The 15,933-nt window shown below is 39.8% G+C and overlaps 1 protein-coding gene across 2 annotated transcripts in view; it reads left to right on the top strand.

Annotated features, from left to right (window-relative positions):
• Window positions 1-8,140, top strand: part of INTU (inturned planar cell polarity protein) — a 70,315-nt gene extending 62,175 nt beyond the window's left edge. The window contains exons 12-16 of one of the 2 annotated variants that reach the window (XM_083174164.1): window positions 950-1,447; window positions 1,826-1,926; window positions 6,132-6,321; window positions 6,941-7,086; window positions 7,716-8,140. In XM_083174164.1, the coding sequence (XP_083030290.1) occupies window positions 950-1,447; window positions 1,826-1,926; window positions 6,132-6,321; window positions 6,941-7,086; window positions 7,716-7,827 (1,047 nt within the window). In that variant the 3' untranslated portion in view covers window positions 7,828-8,140. The remainder of the gene's footprint in view (window positions 1-949; window positions 1,448-1,825; window positions 1,927-6,131; window positions 6,322-6,940; window positions 7,087-7,715) is intronic. The other variant, XM_083174155.1, reaches the window with a different exon arrangement.
• Window positions 8,141-15,933: the final 7,793 nt, after the last annotated feature.

The raw sequence follows: 15,933 nt of genomic DNA, 5'->3' as shown, positions 1-15,933 counted from the left end.
TCACCTAGGCACACTAGCTTTAGCGATTGGAGTTTCCACTAAAATTCATTGACTATGCTACCTAATCCCCCTTCCTCACTAGAATCAGAAAGCTGTTTTTTAATCATTGGATTATTTCAGCTCTCCTATGTAGAACTTGTATTTCAAAGAACATACCAGCTTTCTTATATACCCCTTTTATACATACTACCCGGGAATTACCCGGCATTTTGACTGCTGGATAATTTTCCCGGGTGCACCCTGCACCCTTTCTCACTTATAGCAGCAGGTTACCGGGTGAAGCAGTTCTACAGTACCTGGTAATTTGCTGAAAAACCCGGGGTTTTCTCATGTCTGAAAGAGTCAGCCCAGGTCATAAATCCTGGGTCCTTAACCCAGGTAAAAAAGAAGGGTCGGAGACCTGGGATTTAACACCCAGATTGACCTTTTTCAGATATACCAAAATCATGGGTTGATGCGTGTTCATGTGCAAAAACCTGATATTTTTAGTATTTCTGAATAAGAATTACCTGGCCACATGATATTCCACAGTTTAGGCATGTACTGGTTCCTTTTCTTTATAGTATTTGGTGCGCAATATAAGAAACTACAGGTATAATTAAAGAATAGTACCAATACATTTTTTCATAGGAAAAAAAAAAAAAGCACTAATGATATAAGATACCTTTTAAATAATATGATAGTTCTTTCAAATATTGTAATAGTTATGTTATGATAGTCCGTATTTAAAGCCACGTTGAATACTCAATTCTCAGGAATATTAAATTAATATTCTCTCCAATAATAGTTTTGGCCAGAAAGATCTTGTACATTGATTATCTTTACACAATTTGCTGGACACTTCTTAATCAGAATCAATCAAGAAAATAGATGTACACGTGTGCATGTCTCAAAAGTCATGTATATTAAGATCTGTTTACAGATAATGACATTTTACTTTCTTTGACAGAAACAATTCATGCTGTGCACTCTGCTAGAGGCTGGGGGCTGCACATCTAAAGCAGTTGGAAATCCAGGACCTGACTACATATACGTGGATCAGTTAAAGGCAGCCCTTCTTCATTTGGAAATGCTAAACACTAGTATAGAGGAAAAACTGAATGCTTCCCCAAACCCATGCCTCTCATGTGCTGATTGGTTTCTCCCTTCTGCACGGGACAAGTTCCACAGCGTTGTAAATTCTGTCATGGTGAATAAGCTCCAAACTCCAAAGAAATCAACTTATGCTTTGAGTAGGAAGGGTATGAGTCCAGATGCTCAGATCTCTTTAAGGAATCGCCGGCCAAGCCCTACCAGAAGTAGTGGTGGATCAGATAATGGTAGTGAAGGTATGGTAGAAAACACAGGACCCCCTTCTACACCAGACTTGACCAGAAAATTTGGAAGGCGGGAATCTCAAGGATCTGGCGGCTCAGATGGAAGTGGTGGAAGTGGGAATGTGCCTAAGGTAAACATAGAATTTGACGGCAGATCAGAACCATTTGGCCCATCTAGTCTGCTCCTTTTTTTACCCTTCAGGTAATCTCAACCCATTTTAATCCTTATTTATTTTTAAGAATATTCATATGCCTATCCCAAGCATGTTTAAATTGTTCTAATGTCTTAGCCTCTACTACCTCTGACGGGAGGCTATTCCACTTACCCACTACCCTTTCTGTGAAGTAATTCTTTCTAACATTTCCCCTGAACCTACCTCCCTCCAGTTTCACTGCATGTCCTCATGTTCTATTACTTCTTTTCCTTTGAAGAAAATTTCCCTATGCAGATTTGAATACATTGCTCCATATTTTGTTACAATATATTTACAATTGATAATCCCTCTCAGATCAGCAAAAAGAAGTACACACTCCCAAATCCCTTTAATTTAGGAAGCTTGAGACGGAATCTTTCAGAAAGGGAAGCCGAAGATTTATTTAACACTGTGAAGTAAGTAAACAGAGCCTTACTATATATGGACAGTTTTCATTTATGTCTGTTACTATATAAGAATATGCTCAGTTTAATGCTATTTCTAAAATCTCAACATGATTTCATAAACTATTTTAATTTTTTTTATATTTTTTAAGTAACTTTAGCTCCTATTCTTCACAAGCACTATTGTATGGCTCACCAAAACCAGCTGATATGCAGGCATCAATTAATCTTGCCATGGACCCTGTGTAATTCATTAGTGTCACAGTTTAAAAAGACAGTATGGTAAGCCTAATGCCGCCCATGCAATGAGCGATAAACTCTGTGCGTTTTGAACTAGATTGCATCGCATCTAGTTCAAAACGCATACGATGGGCTAAAGTACCGTGCATTTTGAACTAGATGCAATGCAATCTAGTTCAAAAAGTATCTGCAGCACATACTTTATGTGCTGAGCGATGTGATGTGCGGGAGCGCGCATCGCACGTGTTCTTTGCACCATGTATGGGCGGCATTACTATTGTGATATCCAACTGAGCTGTGTAGTTTTTTAGGACATTGACCACTGAGCAGACATCTGACTGGATGTAATGGGAGATGATTTTTATCGGCCAGAAAAAAGTTGCACAAAGTTAGACATTGTAATGTCCGACTTTTTTCCGGAACTTGGCCAATGCACTAGCGAGCGGTTTTAATGTTCCGAATGCAACTCTGATCCAACTTCTCAAGGTAGTTTTAAACCATGAAACATCCACATTTTTTAGACCAACTGGAATGCATTGTATAGTGTATAGCAGGCATGTCCAAACTATGGCTCTCCAGCTGTTGTGAAACTACACATCCCAGCATGTCTTGCAATAGTTTTAGCATTACTAATAGCAAAACTGTGGCAAGGCATGATGGGACTTTTCACAACAGCTGGAGGGCCATAGTTTGGACATGCCTGGTGTATAGTAAAGCAGTTGCAGGCTGGGGTGTAATTAGAGTTGAGTTTGATAATTTCACAAAAAACAGCCCTAGTCAGACATAAATTGAGCAGGGTCTTTTGGGGGCAAATTGTTTTTGGCAATGTTGTAAATCAATAACAAGTACATAATTACAGCACATTTGTAACAAACCTTTTTAAAATAATTTCTAACCTTAACCTCAAAATATACTTTGATCTGTCAAAATCAGTCATGTACAGTACATGTTCTTGAACAAGAAATCAAAATAGCAGAGATAAAGCGCTAGTAGGGTTCCCAAAAAAAGTTAATAACACCAAGGTGGGTATAATGAAATAAATGTCACCAATGATGTTCCTCCACACTTTGTAAGCATTTCACATCCAATTCTGCAGTTAAACAGTGGTATGCAATTGTTCTTATCACTCCTTCATAGCCTATCCAGTATTTATATGGAAGGTAAAAAGAGAGAGTACATAACTTTAAAAACATACAAAATTTAATAAGGATGCACACTTACAATAAAATCATGAATGACAGCATGTAAAACTCAGCGGTTCAAGCAGAGCGGTTTTAAGGTTCTTTGAAACCGATGAAGGAGGTTCCAGTTGCGGATCTGGTCACTCGTGGTCCACAAAGTCCGTCCACCTGCCATACCCTCTGAATAGGAAAAGTCAGCAAGACACGCTTAATGCGTTTTGGATCAAGCGATCCTTCGTCAGAAGCGCGTCTGTGCCTTGCTGAATATTGATTTATATAGCAGACGCTGTCTGCATTCAACTCCCGACTTCCGCTTGTGGGCGGAAACAGTATGGCCATGCGTTCCACTCATGTACAAAACACTGCAGTTCTAAGATTTTTACCCTGTGCTTTTGACATAGAACCACAGTACAATTTGTAGTGTACTGTTTGCTAAGAGATGGTTTGGGTAGTTTGTTTGAGTTTGTGATATCGATATGTTTTTGAGTATACATACATTCAAATACATGATGTTCACCTGACCGTTTCCTTTTCTAAAGTTTGTGTGATTTGCCTATTCCAAATTTCATTACATTTTTTGATGGTCAAGATACTTTGATAATAGATGATGGTAACTTACTGTAGTTAGGCATACAACATTGTATTCATTTTGTTATTTTATACCACTTGAGGCTTAAGCTTGCAGTATTGGTGTACTTCTTCTGGGATTAATCTACCGTTGCTATATTTTGGCACATTTTAAACATAGAAACCTAGATTTTGCTGGCAGATAAAGCCACTTGGCCTTCTAGTCTGCCCCTTTTTTTAATCTCCCGTCTAACCTCGCAAATCATAACATGTGAATTGTCATTTGTTTGCGCAACTGATGCAATGTATGTATGTCCTGTCATCCCTCTTGTACCATGCTTGGAGCTGCACTGTATCCAAAATTCCTAGTATACATGGCCAATAAAGTGATTCTGATTCTGAACCTTCCTGCTTTCAGTTTCCATGCATGTCCTCAAGTTCTAATACTTCTCTACCTTTTGAAGAATGTTTCCCTTTTGTACTTGGAAGAAACTTCAGTTTACCAAGGGTTAACAGTGTCCTCCTTTCTCTTCTCTGCTCCAAACTATACATGTTTAGATCTTTAATTCTTTCTTAGTAAGTATGCGATGTAGGCCATGCACCATTTTAGCTTTAATTGTACTTTCTTTAATGTATTATTATCCTTCTGGAAATATGGCCTCCAGAACTCGACAAGGTATTCTAGATTAGGCTATACCAATTACCTATACAGTGACATTATTACTTATTTGTATGCAATTAATTGTTGCATTGCTTACCTGCCTTTAAGTCATTTAATATTGACTCATAAATCCCTTTCTAATTCAGTAGTTTCCATTACAGTACCTCTAATGCTATATTTAGCCTTTGTATTTTTTGAGACGTGTGCAATTTTTTTTTTAGCTTTAAACTGTTGTTACCGCGTTTTTGGCATTAAATTGGGTATCCAAGGGGGGTTGGGCCAGAAAACTAGACCTTGTTTAGTTATTCAAATCAAGTAAATCCAGTAATGGTGTGTACACACGGTGAGATTCCTTTGCTATTTGACTCATGGTGTGTACACTGTGCAATTTACCCTTCGATTTTTGACTATATAGTCAAAATCAAATCTGTATCACATAGACATCGAATGGAGATGGAACTCGTCATGGGATGGTTTTTAATCAGAGGCAGTGCTGAGTCTGTGAGGTCTCCTACAGAGTGACAAACACAGCCCCCCCTGCAGTTACCCATTGACCAAGTTTATACTGCCTTTACTCTGTGTTTTGACAGTGTCCTATTCTCCCACGCAGTTTGTGGCCAGTAATGACAAGCAGGAGAGGCCTACCTGTCTAAAGTGACCCAGGCCTCCTAAGACTGAGGCCCTTATGCAGATCTGATCGCAGTACACATTTGTTCTCAAACTGGGCAAAACCATGTGCACTGCTGGTGGGGCAGATGTAACATGTGCAGAGAGAGTTACATTTGGGTGGGGAATGTTGAAACTGAAATCTAAATTGCAGTGTAAAAATAATGCAGCCAGTATTTACCCTGCACAGAAACAAAATTACTCACACAAATCTAACTCTCTCTGCTCATGTTAAATTAGCCCCACATGTAGTGCACGTGGTTTTGCCCATTTTGAGAACAAATTTGTATTACGATCAGACCCGAATAAGGCCCTTAATCCGGCCCTGATGTTTACAACAAACTGGGATTCATGAAACTTTGCAATTTAAAGGGAGAAAGCACTCTGTTAATGCTTACCAGCAACAAACCCTTCCCATTGTCTCTCCTTCCCTGCCCCTTTAGTCTTGGCAGAGTGTTGGTTTACTCATCTCTTTTTTGTATATTTATATAATATTAGCTGCTGTATTAGTTGCTATGAGATCATGTTTGTGTTTAATGTAATCTAGCTTAAAATAAGACAATTGTGTTTAATAAAGTATTTGAAAAGTGAAAGGGGTTGTGTTTGATTGGAAGTCTATTCTTACATTAAGATCATAACAATGAAATGTTAGGCAACAATCCCACATATACTCACTTTTCCTTATTTTTCTCTTTCTAATTTCCACAAAAAAGGTGCACTTTCTAAAGTGCTTCAAATCTGACATGGGAACCACCAAAAATATACAAGTAATTTGGTGTGACCGTGTAATAAGTATAATACTATTATGTACAATTTGAAGATGCAATTTGAATTACTGTACTGTAGTATGTCATGGAGGGGCAGTACATGCCCCATTTCTGAGATTTTGTTTCTTCTTTAAGATTAACATCGGGTCCTGAAAACACGCTGTTTCATTACATTTACCTGGAAAGTATGCATGGAGTCTTCATCTCTCCAACACACAAGGAGGTGGAGGAGCTCAGTGGTGCCATTCACCCCCAGCTAATCAAGAACTTCCACCGATGCTGCCTGTCTATTCGTTCGGTGTTCCAGCAAACACTCATGGAAGAGGTGGGTTCCCAACAGCCTGTGTGATCTATAGATCGATATAGAGAGATTGCTAGAGCGATAGACAGACGTGTGTGTGTATATGTATGTATGTATGTATGTATGTATGTGTATATATATATATATATATATATATATATATATATATATATATATATATATATATATATATATATATATATATATATATATATATATATATATATATATATATATATTATTATTATTATTATTCCCAGAAATGTCTGTTGCTATTATCCTATTTAATGGTGTGTACACACGGTACTTTTTGCCTTCCGATGTTGACCATATAGTCAACATCGGATCGGAATCGGATGCAGATCGCAAGGGTTTTAACACTTCAGATCCCGTTTCAATTCCGATGCGCGTTCACGTATCGCAAGGCAGAAAGTCTTGTCTGCCTGGACTATATAGTGCAAATCTGCACTATATAGTCAGACTTGTATGCAAATCGGATGTGCCTTCAGATACTATCCACGATCCGATCTGATCGGATCGTGGATAGTATCTGAAGGCACATCTGACCATGTGTACACACCATAACTCTTTATTTTTAAGAGCAGTAAGTCTGCAATAAACAAAACTGTTTTTGCTTGCACAGAAACAGAGTATTTCCAAAGCAGATGTGTGCAGAGAATTTGAAGGACTGGGGCCAGTTAAGGAACACGGTATTTTATTTGAATGTTCTCCTGAAAACTGGACAGACCAGAAGAAATCGCCACCTAAAATGTCCTATTGGGCAATAGGGTAAGAAATGAAACACACAGGGCTATTTTTTACTGCACAAATGATAAAATAAGCCATTCTAGGTATGTTACCTTCACGAATGCCCAGCAATTGCCCTGCAGTGAGAGGCAGCTCCTCACCACCTGTAAATTCCTTTGTAAGCATCTACCTGGCCTATTATACTAGTATATAGATTTCCATCAAATGACATATCCCGCTAATTTCAACCGAATTTTCCTAAAGTCAAAGAAAAATAAGGTTTTATCCAATTCCTGTTTTATTGTTTTTATGTTATTCTAAGAGAGATTAAGGATAAATATAATGGGAAAATGTATTTATAACTTTACGTTATTATTTTGTTGCCATGTGCAATAGGTAACCAATACACGTATATGATTAATAATAAGCCGAAAATTTTATACAATCTCTACAAAAGACCAGGTTGCTATGACAGGAAAAAAATAAACATTTCCCTATGAACTAATGTGTCATAAAGGGCAATGTTAATAAAATACACCACAATGAACATCCATACATGGCAAATCACTTATGGGAGCACACATTATATTAATGCTGGATACATAAGCTGGCTGTTGAATCATTGCCCAGCATCTGGCCCCTCTCATAGGACAACCATTTCTGTCTTCCAGGAGACTGTTTCTGCAGCCGCAGCCTCAGGAGTTCTACGTTTGCTTCCACGACTCGGTGACAGAAGTTGCTGTAGAGTTGGCCTTTAAGCTGTCCTTTGGGATGCCGCTGTAGTGCTGGCGCAGAGGAATCTCTCTCACAAGAACAATGCCTTTCGCAGCACTTACTGTAATCCACACACTTAGCCTTATGGTTGCACTTGTGTCCGTTTTTACGGGTTTTCATAGTTTTACACAATTTGATGTTTTTGTAAATGAACCGAGTATTGACCTTTTTTTTGTATTATTTTTAAAAAAAAATATTGAAATATATATATTTTGTAATGAAGTCTATTTTATGTTTACAATATGTTTGGCATATTTTGTGGACTAAACATTTATAACAGTGCTGTGTGTTTTTTTTTTGTACTTGAAATTAATGTGTTTTCTAAAACAAAATAAGAATATTTTTAAATTGAATCATAAAATTCTGCTGGAGACAATTGTTTGGTTTTTCTATGGCCTTTTTTTCTGGATTGAATGTTTATGATGGAATATGGCAGACTAAATTCTGTACTGTTCCCTGTTAGAGGTCATTGGTCCTGTCTCCATCGCACGGTATGTAATAATCAGATACATGGGTCCTTAAGTGCAGCATTGCAGATAGATCCGTTCACTTTGCACATAGGACCCTGTTGTTTCCATCAGCCGTTGCCCATTAGCAGCTCTGTGGAATCCTCTAGTTCTCCTGCTATGTCCATGTAAATACTTGAAGGTTCCAAAGTCATGGGACTCCCTGATCACAGGAAGAGATGCTCATGTTATTATGGACTGGTCACTGCTACAGAAAAGATCATAGCACTTAGATTTAAAGATACATTTTTAGTACTGTGAGCATCTCTCTACTTTGAATGGGTCAGGACCCTCCAAACAGTTCCAGACGGAGGTAGCAAACCTGCAATAATCAGGACTTGAGGTAGGACTCAGGGGCATAAGTACACATAGTATATTCTTACTGCATCCAGGCTGTCGGTATGCTGCGCATGCTACTGTCGGGTATGGATTGTATGGTCGGCCTAAAGATGGTCAACATACTGAAAGGTCGACAGGGGTCTAGGTCAATATGGCACAAGGTCCACAGGTTGACACAAGCATTAGACAGTCTAAAGGTCGACATGGGTTTTCACTGTTTTTTTAGCCGAATGTCAACACAGTCGGCATGGACACAGTTTTAAGTGCACAGCATCCCCTCGCCGTGCTTTGGGCATGGTGCTTCGCTGTGCTCGGCACACTATTTTATTCTCTCACCACACCCTGGTGGATGGTAGGGCATGAAATACCGCCTGACAGGACATGGTTCAAAAACAGTGAAAAACTCCATGTCGACCTTTTGACTGTCGACCTAGACCATGTCGACCTAATGACCTGTCAACCTTGTGCCATGTCGACCTAGACACCTGTCAACCTTCCAGTATGTTGACCTAATGACTATCGACCATCTTTAGGTCGACCAACCGACCGTATCCCCTACTGTCTATGGTTGAAATATACAATGTGTTCTGTCTTCTAACCACTGCAAGCAGACCCTTCTTGTATTCATTATGAGAGTTGCTAGCCTATTAATATAGATTCACAATTACATTTTCATTACCAATAATAAACCTTTAATTCAAATAGTGCATTTGTTAGTTCAAATCATAATTTATCTGTATAAATCTATCAGAAATGAGTAAAGGTACGCACAGGTAAGGAATAGATACATTTACTAGAATTAGTGGCAGATAAGTAATCCCCCTTTCAGACCGCACTCTTAACCCGGGTCCAGGTGTGGCATGAAAGGGCCACCCTGGGTGGAGCAACCCGGGAGTTCAATCCTGGTCATGGCCAGGGTTGAACACTGCTCTGACTCGGATCAAGGTGCAGCGTGAACGGGTAACCTGGGTCGAGTGACCCGGGTCCTGTTCACAAGCTCCAAGCTGAATAAACATTACTGCTGTGGCACTGTGATGAGGATTTTGTGACCGTGAGAAGTAGTTCAGGCATGAGATAATTGGGAAATTATACACAATGGGAATTTGAGTGCCCACTCAAATTGTTGGTATTTCTGTTATTTATAACAACATTTTAGAATACATAGATGCACATGCCAGCTGATTCGTTCACTGACTGCTGCACCTGATTGGATATTGCATTCCAGCTCAAAAAATAAGCACATCATTTTTATTTTGACTTTTAAATGTTAGTAAATGTGTGATATTTAGCTCATGCGACACAGCATCAGTTTAATAACTATTCAGATTGGCAAATTACCCCTATGTGTTGGAGCAATTATACTACAAGTACAGTGCTTACTTTCTTGCAGGTATGTGGATATTCATGTGGCTAGATCATCTGAGCCTTTGAAGCATGTAGATTGTATTAATTAGATTTTAATTTAAACATGTTCAAATTATTTATATAAAAAAAATGTTGCAAAAAATTAGTGAGGTTTCTTTAATTTATTTGGATGAAGTATTGGTTAAAATATACGAATGTAGCAGAAAATATTGTGTGTTTTGAAGAGGATTTATTTCTTGGGTTAGGTTCCAGCAGTTGCATATACTGTAGTACTGTAATTACTACTTTGGTTGGCCCTTATTTGGCATTGCATCTTCTAAAACCAGACATTTTTTCCTCCACAAAGAACAGGGAAAAAGTCTGCAAAGGTTACTTCCTATGCATTCTCATGTGCAGTTCTATTCTGAGCTATTGATGGAATTATGTGACATTAAGCAATAAATGCTGTAAAAGATAAGATAGCCTATAGCTAATAAACAATTATAGATGTTTAACCAATTGTGAACATTAGCTAATGAGCTATCATATTGACAGGTCAATATGAGCTGCTAACCTGGACAAGTATTGAACCTCCTTGGACAAATCTTGAACTCTTGTGCAACTAAACACATTAGTTGCAGCCACCTCACCCATCTACAGTGATTGCAGAATGTTAATGTTTGATTGGACCAACTTCTGGACTTTCCAGCAATATGTAGTACCATTACAGTTTTGAACCGGACCAACTACAACACTGCACCCACTTGAGAGCTCTGATCATGCATGTCCGATATATATGTGCACAAGGTGTATTACCCCTCTACCTGTGAACTGGTCATGGTAAATATATTATCCTTGGGACAGTCCCTTTCTTAAACAGAGAAGCTTTATTACACCTACCATCTTAACTAGCTGTCTGATTCCGGAGGTACGAGCTGGGACAGGGATATATATATATATATATATCTCCTTCTGCTTATCACTGAAACACGTCCGTGCAATCTTTGGGTGATGTTTGTCTATTTCACTTTTAATATGCATATGTACGTCCGATTATTCTAGTCTCTATATGTTTTATATATGATGTAGAATAAAAATATATATTTTTTAATATTTTTATGCTCTTCACACTTGATTATATCAGCGCTGCTTTATTAGTTTCTGTTTGATATTGAATCTATAGACTGTAAGCAGGGCCCTCCTACCTCCATGTCAGTTTGTATCTACCTAGTTTGTTTAAACACTGTTCTTTCCAATTGTAAAGTGCAACGGAATATGCTGCACTATATAAGAAACTGTAAATAAATAATTATAAATAATGTCCCATTTGTAGCAGCAGCTAAACAGAACACCATAGTAGCACCTGAACAATACATTTATGGTAATTGATCTTCGTGCCTACACTGTCGTAGGTTACAGGAGAATGGCTCCTATATACATAGATTTCTGCACAGCTGCATACAAATCACAGTTGCTGTGGCTTTCACATACATCTCTGAATCATAGAAAAATTGCAGAGAGGAAAAAAGATTAGAATGAAATGGTGCATTTGGCCTATAATAAATCTGAACTAAGTAAGTACCTCAATAAGTAATCAATCCTCCTTGTGATGTGTGAAGAGTTACTATACATTTCAGCAGATTACCTGACATTTTGGGAATATTGATCAAATGCAAAATAAACTGTAAAATCTTAATACATCTAAATTTCATATAGCAAAGTGGTATGACCTCTGCGCCTTCAGTGTTTTTACACAATTCGTGATACAGTAATCCTTCTCAAACATTGATATATGCGTACCAGCAAGTAGGTGGGTGCTCGCATGTAGCAATGTCTTTCAATCAGACGATGTCACTCCTTCATCTTTTCTCCTGTCGGCACGTCTCAGTGGACCATTCCGGACATGGGAAAAGTGGCAGGAAGGATTTATTAATATAAGTGCTTATTTAGTGACTTTGAAAAAGGTTTTTCTCATGAGTGCTTTGTGCATGAGAAAAATAGTTAGGTGAACTACGCCACCTTGTGGTGTATACAAAAATACACGTGTGAATCACCTTGTGAAAAAAATAGATTAACTTTCTTAAAAGTCAGACTCACACTCGGAGTATCTCGGTTCTGGTATCGTTTCCAGCAAGTGTTCTCCAAGAGCCTTAAAACCAAAAAAGTCTCCCAGAGAGGGAAGAACTCATAGCGTGATATTGCTTTTGTAAAAAGTACATTTATTCAAAAAACAACATATAGCGGTTTAAAAATACATAAAAACAGTAACAAGTGAACCCGTACATAGGTAAAAGAATTTGTAGCTTATCTGGTATTGATGCCAGTAGGGGATGGAGAGGTAATTTACCCAACCGGTTTCGTCCCTTTTCTCCTTATACTGGGACTTCCTCAGGGGTTAGAGGATCTAAATTTCAGATCAGAAAAGTCATGGGACGTAGGAAGAGACATTTTTGCTCTTTTTATTTGATTCATATTGCAAATACCTTTTCAGGAATTTTCACAACCGACTACTTTGGTGCCCTCTAGTGGAAACTGTTCCAGTCTACTGTAGAGGTTAGCAAATATTTAACTGGTCTACATACTGCCATTTTACTGCAGCTCTTCAATGGCAACAAATAGCATATCAAATTCCGGGAATGCTGTTTTTCCAGAACTTTCAGGCTTTAACCCCTTCCCGACATTTGACGTATATATAGGTCATGGCCGGGATGTACTTCCCGACACATGACGTATATATACGTCATGACTTTAAACTGTCACCGCGTCTAGGGACGCGGTGACAGAGGGACGATGTCTGCTGTCCCTGACAGCAGACATGTCCCAGCATGCCCGGGGGGGGCGGCGATGCCGCCCCCCCGTCGGCGATCGCTGCGATTAGCTGTTCAATGTGAACAGCCAATCGCAGCGTTTTCCTGTGTTACCGGCGAATCAGACGCTCGGTAACACAGGGATCAATCACCGCCGGGTGTGAGGGGGCGTGAGGGGGTCACCGGTGATGACCACACCTCACCCCACCTGCCCCCAAGGCTGTGATTGGTCCGTCGGACCGATCACAGCCATGGCGCGTGATTTAAACTAACGGTGACTGCGCTGCAGACGCCATTCCGGTCTGGAATTGCGTGCAGAGCGGTCACCGTGCCAATCTGTCGTGATATACTGACCTGATCCTTGCCTGATACTTACCTGATCACCGCTGGTAGCGTGCTGCCAGCAGCTGGATGCTTCCTGGATCTTGTGACTTTCTGTGTGCTGCTGCTGCAGTGTCATAGAGTGACAGATAGTGATAGAGAGTGCTATATTTTGTGTCTGCTGCCCCCCCTTTTGTGCTGATCAGTATATCTGTGCTGATCAGCAACTTTTTGGGGGTGCAGTTTTTTTTTTTATATATATATATATACCTGTCAGTTGCACCAAAGGTTGTGCTGCCTGTGCAACTGACTGCTGCCCCCCCTTTTGTGCTGATCAGTATAAATTAACTGATCAGCAACTTTTTGGGGGTGCAGGTTGTTTTTTTTTATATATACCCTGTCAGGTTGCACCCACAGTTGTGTGCCTGCTGCCCCTCACTGCTAATCAGTGTTGCATCACTGCATCACTGATCTGCAGTTTGTTTTTTTTGGAGAGTGCAGTGGGGTTTTGTTTTTACACCCACGTTGCTTTTGTGGGTGTCCTGTGGCCGCTGAGCGCTGATCAGTGACGTACATCACTGAACAGCATTTTTGGCACAGGGTTAATATAATTTTTTTTCTGCAGTTTTTTTAAATTGTTTTTTTTTTTGGAGAGTGCTGTGGTTTATTTTTTTTAAATTGTTTTTACACCCACGTTGCTTTTGTGGGTGTCCTGTGGCCGCTGAGCGCTGATCAGTGACGTACATCACTGAACAGCATTTTTGGCACAGGGTTGATATAATTTTTTTTCTGCAGTTTTTTTAAATTGTTTTTTTTTGGAGAGTGCTGTGGTTTATTTTTTTTAAATTGTTTTTACAACCACGTTGCTTTTGTGGGTGTCCTGTGGCCGCTGAGCGCTGATCAGTGACGTACATCACTGAACAGCATTTTTGGCACATTTTTTTTTTTTTATTGGGATCAAATTCCTGTATAAAGTATTTTTTTTTCTGCACTACATACACACTACACACCCCCCGTGTTGAAATAAAGTTTGTACCCCCCCTACACTATACACGTGTTGAAACATTACACTTACAGAAACACAAAAATAAAAATGGCATCCCAAATGTCATCCCAGTCATCCAGAAGAATGTATTCAGCGGAAGAGGCATATGCCATGCTTGCCTCTGACTCTGACACAGCCAGTGATGCAAGCGGGGAATTTGAAGCATTCGTCTTAACCTCATCTTCCTCCTCTAGTGATGAGGGACCCCCTCAAAGACGCCCCCGTAGAGCAGCTGAGACCCCCCCCCCCAAATGATTGATCCCGTATGGACCCCACCACCAGACACTTTTGAGCCCCAGGTTCCTGAGTTTTTGGCCATCCCAGGAATCCAATTTGATTCAACAGGTCTCAGAGAAATTGACTTTTTCAAATTATTTTTCTCTGATGATTTTATAAATTTAATGGTGGACCAAAGTAATTTATATGCCCAGCAGTTTATTGCTCAAAACCCCACGTCATCATTTGCTAGGTGGACCCCTGTAGATGCAGTAGAGATGATGACGTTTTGGGGTCTGGTGTTACATATGGGCATAGTAAAAAAGCCAGAAATTAGGCAATATTGGAGTACAGATGTTCTGTACAGCACCCCACTTTACCGTATGGCCATGGCTCGGACTCGTTTTGAGACAATCCTTAAATTTTTACATTACACCGATAATGCACAGTGCCCACCCAGAGATGATCCCACCTTTGACCGGCTATTCAAAGTCAGGCCGGTCATTGATCATTTCAGTGCCAAATTTGCAGAGATGTACATCCCTGAAAAATTTATTTGTATCGACGAGTCCCTTATACATTTTAAAGGAAGGGTTAAATTCCGCCAGTACCTTCCCAGTAAGAGGGCAAGGTATGGCATAAAAATGTATAAACTGTGTTAAAGCACCTCAGGGTACACCCACAGGTTTAGGGTATATGAAGGGAAGGATTCAAGAATTGAACCGCCAGAATGCCCCCCCTCCCTCGTAGGTGTTAGTGGAAAAATTGTCTGGGATTTAGTGCACCCCTTCCTGGATAAAGGTAATCACCTATATGTGGATAACTTTTACACTAGCATCCCCCTGTTTAAGGCCCTTGGTTCAAGAGGTACAGCAGCTTGCGGTACTGTGCGCAAGAACCAAAGAGGCCTCCCAAAAACGCACATTGCCCAAGTACTGAGAAGGGGTGAAAGCAGGGCACAATCCACCGAAAATATGTTGTTGGTCAAATATAAGGACAAGAGGGATGTCCTTATACTGACAACAATTCATGGAGACAGTACCACCTCCGTCCCTGTACGAGGTACCAGTACCCACACCTCAAAACCTAATTGTATCCTAGATTACAATAAGTACATGGGCGGAGTGGATCTTTCAGATCAGGTACTGAAGCCGTACAGTGCCCTGCGGAAAACAAAAATCTGGTACAAGAAGCTGGCCGTGTATATCATCCAGATGGCACTGTATAACGCTTACGTGCTATTCCGTTCTACCAGCCAGAGGGGGACATTTATGCACTTTCAAGAGGAAGTCATAAAGGGCCTAATATTTGGGAACCAGCAGGCAGAGGGCCCCAGTACTTCTAGTACTGGCCCCCGTATTGTACCAGGGCAGCGTTTTCCTAACGAAATCCCCTCCACTGCAAAAAAGGGCAGGACACAAAAAAGGTGCAAAGTTTGCTATAAAAAGGGAATAAGAAAGGATACTATTTTCCACTGTGAAACTTGCCCCGACAAACCCGGCCTATGTATAAAGGAGTGTTTTAAAATATACCACAC

This window comes from Crinia signifera, chromosome 1, assembly GCF_055691185.1.
Source record: "Crinia signifera chromosome 1, ASM5569118v1, whole genome shotgun sequence".
NCBI lineage: Eukaryota > Metazoa > Chordata > Amphibia > Anura > Myobatrachidae > Crinia > Crinia signifera.
The sequence above is the reverse complement of the archived record's forward strand: the minus strand, read 5'-3'. Positions and strand labels throughout refer to the sequence as shown.